This window comes from Oncorhynchus keta, chromosome 2, assembly GCF_023373465.1.
Source record: "Oncorhynchus keta strain PuntledgeMale-10-30-2019 chromosome 2, Oket_V2, whole genome shotgun sequence".
NCBI classification, from domain to species: Eukaryota; Metazoa; Chordata; class Actinopteri; order Salmoniformes; family Salmonidae; genus Oncorhynchus; species Oncorhynchus keta.
Genome location: NC_068422.1, coordinates 36,059,939 through 36,068,639, shown reverse-complemented (window position 1 = coordinate 36,068,639; position 8,701 = coordinate 36,059,939). Strand labels below are relative to the sequence as shown.

Sequence of the window (8,701 nt, the reverse complement as noted above, 5' to 3'; positions counted from 1 at the left end):
CGCTAAAAGCTTGGCACACCCGTATTTGGAGAGTATCTCCCATTCTTCTCTGCAAATCTTCTCTCTGTCAGGATGGATGGGGAGCTACGCTGTCCAGCCATTTTCAGATCTCTCCAGAGATGTTTGATCGGGTTCAAGTCCATGCTCTGTCTGGGCCACTCAATGACATTCAGAGACTTGTCACAAAGTCACTCCTGAGTTGTCTTGGCTGTGTGCTTAGCATCGTTGTCTTGTTGGAAGGTGAACCTTCACCCCAGTCTGAGGTCCTGAGCGCTCTGGAGTAGGTTTTCATCAAGGATCGCTCGGTACTTTGCTCCATTCATCTTTCCCTCAATTCTGACTAGTCTCCCAGTCCCTGCCACCGAAAAACATCCCCACAGCATGATGCTGCCACCACCATGTTCCACCGTAGGGATGGTGCCAGTTTTCCTCCAGTTGTGATGCTTGGCATTCAGGCCAAAGAGTTCAATCTTCTTTTTTATCAGACCAGAGAATCTTGTTTCTCATGGTAAGAGAGTCCTTTAGGTGCCTTTTGGCTAACTCCAAGCAGGCTGTCATGTGCCTTTTACTGAAGAGTGGCTTCCGTCTGGCCACTACCTTAAAACCTCTCTTGGGTAGGGGGCAGTATTTTGAAGTTTGAATGACAAACGTGCCCAAAGTAAACTGCCTGTTCCTTGGGCCCAGAAGTCAGGATATGCATATACGTGGTAGTATTGGATAGAAAACGCTCTGAAGTTTCTAAAACTGTTCACATAATGCCTGTGAGTATAACAGAACTGTTATGGCAGGCAAAAACCAGAGGAAAATCCATCCAGGAAGTGGGATTTTTTCATGTAGGTTGTTTTCCATTGAATGCCTATTGACTATGTTGTGGGTTAGGGCCCAGATTGCAGTCCCTATGGCTTTCACTAGATGTCAACAGTCTTTAGACATGCTTTCAGGCTTGTATTTTGAAAAACGACGAGTAAAAATACCTTTTGGTTAGAGGACAGGGGAAGAATGCAGAGCTGCTTTGTGCGCGTGGCCATGAGCTCGCCGTTAATTATAAACATTGTTTGACATGTTTCGATTAACTTTACTGGTACTATTAGGATGTATTCGTCTGGGTGTTTTGAGTGCCCTGGAGCCAGTGGATTACTGAACAAATTGCGCCAACAAAACTGAGTTTTTGGGACATAAAGAGGGACTTTATCAAACAAAATGTACATTTATTGTGTAACAGGGAGTCTTGTTAGTGCAACCAAATGAAGATCAAAGGTAAACGATTAATTTTATTGCTATTTCTGACTTTTGTGACTCCTCTACCTGGCTGGAAAATGTTTGTATGCTTTTGTAAGCGGGCGCTGTCCTCAGATAATCCCATGGTATGCTTTCGCCATAAAGCCTTTTTGAAATCTGACACAGCGGCCGGATTAACAAGAAGTTAATCTTTAAGCCGATGTATAACACTTGTGTATTTTATGAATGTTTATTATGAGTATTCTGTATTTTGAATTTGGCGCTCTGCAATTTCACAGTAGCATCACACCTGCCCATAAATAAAGGCCTGATTGGTGGAGTGATGAAGAGATGGTTGTCCTTCTGGAAGGTTCTCCCATCTCCACAGATGAACTCTAGAGCTCTGTCAGAGTGACCATCGGGTTCTTGTTCACCACCCTGACCAAGGCCCTTCTTCCACGATTGCTCAGTTTAGCCGGGCAGCCAGCTCTTGGAAGAGTCTTGTTGGTTCCAAACTTGTTCCATTTAAGAATGATGGAGGCCAATGTGTACTTGGGGACATTCAATGCTGCAGAAATGTTTTAGTACCCTTCCCCAGATCTGTGCATTGACACAATCCTGTCTCTGAGCTCTACGGACATGTCCTTTGCCCTTATGGCTTGGTTTTTGCTCTGACATGTACTGTCAAATGTGGGACCTTATATAGACAGGTGTGTGCCTTTCCAAATCATGTCCAATCAATTGAATTTTCCACAGTTGGACTCCATTCAAGTTGTAGAAACATCTCAAGGATGATCAATGAAAACAGGATGCACCTGAGCTCAATTTTGAGTCTCATAGCAAAGGTCTGAATAGTTATGTAAATATCTACAAACCTGTTTTTTCGCTTTGTCATTATGAGGTATTGTGTGGAGATTGATGGGGGATATTATAATTTAATCCATTTTAGAATATGGCTGTGATGTAACAAAATGTGGGGAAAATCAAGGGGCAATGGGCTTAATCTGGGTCTGGGAAACAGGTTCTACGTAAGTCTCCCTTAAAACCAAATAAGAAATATTATGAATGTGTATATCTTAGTTTAACAAATGTTTCAATAATTGAGTGTCCTAATACATTTAAAGTCATTCATTCAATGATGGTGTTAACTTGAGTGGGCTCGTTTAATCCTCCGAGGTTGACAGAACCAGCTATTTCTCAGTAAAGCTGCATGCAGCAATCTTCTTCAGTAACCTTCAATCACCTTACCTAATGTATTGTCCCTCTCCTCTCACCCTGTCACATAATCAACCACTGAATGTGTCTGAAAAATAAATAATACAATGATTCTGGTGTTTTATTATGCTCCTCGGTGCACGGAAAGATGAGCAGGGAATACGCAGGTGCAGTCATTGTACAGAGTGGCCAGTAGGGGCGGTATGTGAGATGCAATTTGAACTGAATTTTAGGGCATTGGTGCATGGATGTCTGTGTTCCGTTCCGGATGGACAGGGTGGAAGTTAGGTGGGTAATACATGCAATATGACAGCCGTAGAGGTGGTTGAATGACTGTGGTGAATGTAACCTACAGCTGGGCGAGCTTGGTTAATGTTCCAGTCTAGTAGGCTACTATGCAAGTTAGACCAAATTATATTTTATTTATTTATTTGTTTTTACCTTTATTTAACCAGGCAAGTCAGTTAAGAACAAATTCTTATTTACAATGACGGCCTAGGAACAGTGGGTTACCTGCCTTGTTCAGGGGCAGAACGACAGATTTGTACCTTGTCAGCTCGGGGGTTTGAACTTGCAACCTTCCAACGCTCTAACCACTAGGCTACCCTGCCGCCATTGAAGTTATGACATGTATCTTATCTAACATTATTTATATTTTAGACAACACAATAAGTTATTTAAACAGCAATTAATGCCGCATGAATTCCTGCGTCGTTGTCCGCCATCTACAAAGTGATCACTCCTCGTTCAGTCAAGCGGTCCCTGTGGCGTTTTCTGAGGGCGCTGTCCACTCCAGTGGTGCTGAAAGCTGATGAACCTGGTAAACCTAACCAAACAATTAAGAGAGATTTCCGTTTATGCTCAGTCACAAGAAATATCCTTTAATTGTAAGATTATGCCTATCGTGCATATTCATCTGGCACTTGATATTTCTTCTCAGCAGCTGTCCTCGTGAGTGGGTAAAATAACAATTAAATAAATTGTCATGCATAATTTAACCCCATCCTGTTAAATCCATGGAATTGTAAACCTGCATAAAATTGGATTTGGTTCAATATGACATGACATTGATTAATTAATCCTCAGGTATTAGCATATAGGCATTCAACAATGTCGCCACAGAAGTGGCACATTTTAATTCGCTTGTTCGGCGTTTTGTGAAGAGATCAAACTAGCAGTCAGTCAAACAAAGCATAAAGGCATAATCATCTGACTTAATTTGCATCAAATGTTTGAAGTTCCTCAATCCCCACTTCATCAAATCCCACTGTTACCAAGTCAATTAGGGTTTTTCGCTTGCTGTTTCCTATGACCGTAACATCTGCGCTGAAAAATGACAAGGTCTGTCAAACGTCTGTCCGTTATCCATCACCTTTCACCGGTGATCACCTTATGGATCTTCTTCGGCTCAACATCTTCGCCCGCGTCTTCTCTTGACATTATCCTATATTAAATCATACCTTGTAAATCATAATATTTTGTTTTGCGTGGGTCATAAAACTTACTTGCAGAACCATATAATTTTCAATCAGACTACCAATGTTTATCGTGTAGGCCTACCGCAATGAATTAGGCGTTTGCATGAATTTAGTAACCTGCATCCAAGCATACACTGACTGTATAGTTGTGTCTATCAGCCCTCATCGGCCACTACTCTAAAATAAAAACACTGCGCTCTGCCCGCGTCTCTCTCCGGTTAGAACAAATTCTATTTTACCCGGCTTCTCCAGACAGCACCGAGACGTGAAGTCTCTGCAGTCACGTGGGTCGGGCAAACGAGCGAATGCTTTATTTAGAAGGTGTGTGTGTGTGTGCGCGCGCACGCGCGCGGTGTGTGTGTGAGAGAGTAGGGGGGGGGGTGTCCCTCAGCATTTTTGCAGCTTGCCATGCTTTTAGACACCGTGAGCGCTGGAGAAGGCGAGAGCGAGAGAAGGAACGCCAGGCTCACTATCTGTCTTTGAATATAATAACGGGGTTCCCAACCTTTCTTCCCTTATTTCCCCTTCACTTTCCGTTTTAAATAGTTATTTCCCCTGTTATAATTATAGTTGTTACTTTTTCTTTAGTGTTTCCTGCGTTTTGAGGCTTCTGAACGATAGTTGTGATTTGCAGCGTTTTTGGACATTGTTTGTGGTGCCCCAATTGATTGTCGGACAGCCGAGAATGCTTGGATGAGCTGCTTCGCTAAAAGCCGGAGATGGAGTTGCTGATGATCTGCCTTTCTCTGTGGATATTGCAATGCAATTCTGCCGGAGCGGACTCCATCATTCATATTGGTAATCACCCTGGATAGCTATGCGCGGGTTGTAGTGAGACGTGCTGCAGAAACATCTAGAATCAATACTTTGTATAGCGTAGACAAATGCATGCGATGCGCATAAAAACTGTAGAGCATGAAGGGCAGCTTCGGGGATAGTTTACGGGATAAATATGCCTAATCTATTTTGACTGCGTCAAATGTAAACTGAAAGTTTGGATGTAGTCAATATTGGGCTAATTTCCTGAACATAGCTCGATTTCCATCTTGGTGTAGGATTTTTTTAGGCTATCAGAGAAAGTGCATGGAATATATCGATGTCTTAAATGTCGATAAGACATTGATGATGATTTTCCCCATCAGCTTTTGGGGAATCAATAGTCCCGTATGTGGTTCACGGTTTGTTTAGCCCTCCACCTCCTAAACCGGACCGCTTGCCTTACCTTTCAATGGAACGTGATCACAATATCAATACTATAGACGGGGTTTCATTGTGAGAGATGCAGTAGGCTTCTGGTATTACACTGGTTTATGTAGCCTAAACCTCGAGGGAGCTTTTCTGTCAGTTTATGCTCGTTTGATCTGCCAGAGTTTTCCAACACATAAAAAGCACGAGTCGTCATTGTATTGGGGAGATAGATTAACTAGGGATGTTATAGGATGTTAAAAAGAGATGGCAGGATTTAAATTGATGCCCGATGTCCACTAAATACAAATTATAAACGGAACTACGCCTATAACCGGGTCGTTCCAATTTAGGTGCCTTTTGAGTAGTGCAACTTGGTAAGGGGAAAAAAAACAAGTATTTTCCCATCTCAAGTGGTTAAATAAAAAAAGAAAATATATAGTACGTGCCTATTAAGTACCAAATAAAGTAACATGGTTGACCACAGGGTTGACGAATTCATCTTAAATCAGACATAAATGCCATTGTGACAGAGAATAGAAGCTTGTTCTGTGAAAACGGGAGGGGCAATTGAAGGCAAGCTTCACAAAAAAAATGAAATTGTTAACATTTCTAGCCTGTTGGTAACAGGGTTGACGTATTATGCTCAACCCGCCCAGTTTCCCACCACAGAACACCCGAAAATTGCCAAAAAGAGTAGAATCAGTTCACCTGTTTTTACACTATGATTTGACTATAATCCCGTTTCGCTCAGTTGGTAGAGCATGGTGCGTGCAATGCCAGGATTGTGGGTTAGATTCCCACGGGGGACTAGTACGAAAAAGTATGAATATGTATGCACTCGTTACTTTAAGTCGCTCTGGGTAAGCGCTTCTGCTAAATGACAAAAACATGTCAAATGTAAAAATGACTATTAGATGTTCAATACTTTGTTTACATTATTATTTAAAAGGGAATCGTTTTCCTATTTTAAAAACGAAAGTTAAGTTCACATAAAATGGTTGACCTTAAAATGAGGAACATATAATTGTTTTACCTTAAATCTTGTCATTAATCACATTAAATAAATGGCACAGAAGTCAATACAACATCTTTTCCACGTTGGTTCAACACATTTTCATTGAAATGACGTGGAAACAACGTTGATTCAACCAGTGTGTGCCCAGTGGGCAATCTGCAGAAATGACTTTGTCAAAGCATCAAAATAACTCGTGCTTTAAAATGATAGTGAAAACATGGATAAATGTTGGGATTTAAGTGGGTTAAAATCTTTCTAGAATTCACAGAGGATGCACAGAGGGACACACATGCAAATATATGGTATTTCTTTGCAAGAGTAACGGATGGGCATATTTTCAATATATAACAGGCACATTGGCTGATTCTCAAGCCAAATAGATTCGATTCGAGCACAGTGATAATGTGTGACACATGCTATTGCACTTTTGCACCACCTTTCAATAACAGGTCATTGGCTACTGCTGTATTCCCTTAAATATGTCCATTACTTTGTACTTATCATATGAGCAGTAAGTTCTCTCTCTCTCTTCTGCGTCATTCTCCATGGAAATTCCAATATGCTTTTAGTAGACCCCAATAACACTAATAACCCAGATAACCCTGACATTACAATTAATCATGCCACTTTCTATTGTCTTGCACAACACTTTTGGTTCATGGGAATATCTGTGTTTGCAGTATTGGGTTACCTCTCTTTTTTTGAATGTGCCTGCGTCCGACAAATGCTGAAGTGCAATGGTCTCTCTCTCTCTCGCAAAAATAGTGCTGGGGAATTTAACGGAAGCTACACTCATGTCTTTAATGTCTTAAATGGCATACACTTGCCTTCAATGTCAGAATAAATCATGTCTCTAAAGTATATCGTCCCTTTATTTTGTAGGCTTGTCATATTACTTCACTCAATGACATCGTCTGTATGTAATCCACTGTACTACAGCGTACTATACGCTGTCCTCAAAAGACACCAGCCAAAGAGATGCAACTGACACTCAACTTTTCCTCTTGAGGTTATAGCTTTCATAGATACATAGATTGTTTATCTCTATGTTTCCCTCCACAACACACGTCTGTGCTCAGCTTCATGGGATCCGAATGTAATCCCTGTAGGCTTTGCCTCTTTCAAGGTCCTGAAATGTAGCCTATTGTGAGGCTACATAGCGAGGAGCCTTTGCTCTCAGGTCCATACAGTATGTGAAACAAATCCCATTCATAATTTCCAGAGCTGTAGGCTAGTACTATACAGCCAGCGTTTGTGACCATGTAGGTCTACTGCCGCTCTCCAAGGTCCTGAAATGCACGGCAAGGCGCTCAATTGAATGGCATAGAGCTTGGCACAAAAAAGTTATAGGCCTACATACAGCGTTCACAGTGGTACTGAGTTATATTTAAATGTGAACGTGGCCTACTTATGTGGGGGTGTTGTTTATAGTTTTTCTGTCTGTTTTTACTTCTTTTGTACACTAGAGGGCCCTATGTTGGGTCATTGGTCACATGTCTATAGGCACACGGTGACTAGGAAATGGGAATGCACACAGGTATGAAGAGCTAGTTAATTGCATCTGCTAGCATTTAAACGCGTTATGTCTTTATTTTTGCTGCTAATACATGGGCAAAACACCAAACCAACAAAAGTTCAATTTCTAGAAAGAATCCCACCTGTGTTAGAGTTGCTACAGTATTAACTATACATCAGGAACTTTTGACAAGGTTAGGCTCTTCAGTAAAAATGTAGCCTAGCCTAAATTATATTTAGCCTACACATCCAAATGGCGCAAATACCACAGTGAACAATCAATAAGGGGGTCCAGTGTAAACTGCATCATCATGTTATAAACGAATAGGCCTACAATGATGGATCAAATGAACCTGTTGGTGAATAAAAAAATCCCAAAACATGGCCACAGTTCACAGTTTATTTTCCCGCCATAAAGTAAGCTTACATAGATTTTTTTTCTCCAACAGGTGCCATATTTGAGGAAAACGCTGTCAGGGATGACGAAATTTTTCAACTTGCCATTTCTGACCTAAGCCTCAACGACGACATTCTACAAAGCGAGAAAATCACCCACTCTGTAAAACGTATCGAGGCTAACAACCCATTTCAAGCAGTGCAGGAAGGTAAGTGATATCCAGCAGAATAATTTTAGAAATGGATTGCTTTGCTGTTATATTTCATTCCCTAGAGCTGGGGACACCGTTTCAGTTGTGTGGTTAGTTCTGACGTCAGTGACATAATAGCGCGAGGGATACTTATCCTCTTACCATGGTCAAATATTTGCAGGCATTGTGCTTGTATTATTTATTTTTAAACTCCTCCCATTTCTTGTTTTCATAGTTTGGTGTAATATCTGCTAATTATGATCTTAGACCTCCATACTCACACGATCAGCCTAAGAATGTAGATGCCATCATGAAATAAACCAAGGCCTAATAGCAAGGGGTCTGCTACATATGTGTATGTCTCTCTCCTTCAGCAACCTATAGTCCACTGCATCCTTTCACAATGGCCTTGAATAGTTACTCCCTTACAAAAGTGCACACATAGTAGTATTACCTGATCTATAATAAGGTATTTCTCATTGTCA

The 8,701-nt window shown here is 41.2% G+C and overlaps 1 protein-coding gene across 2 annotated transcripts in view; it reads left to right on the top strand.

Moving 5' to 3' along the window:
* Nucleotides 1-4,333: 4,333 nt before the first annotated feature.
* LOC118399926 (glutamate receptor ionotropic, delta-1-like) overlaps nucleotides 4,334-8,701 on the top strand; it is a 464,169-nt gene continuing 459,801 nt past the window's right edge. For both annotated transcript variants that reach the window (XM_035796154.2, XM_052476005.1), the window contains exons 1-2: nucleotides 4,334-4,709; nucleotides 8,079-8,234. In XM_035796154.2, the coding sequence (XP_035652047.1) occupies nucleotides 4,631-4,709; nucleotides 8,079-8,234 (235 nt within the window). In that variant the 5' untranslated portion in view covers nucleotides 4,334-4,630. The remainder of the gene's footprint in view (nucleotides 4,710-8,078; nucleotides 8,235-8,701) is intronic.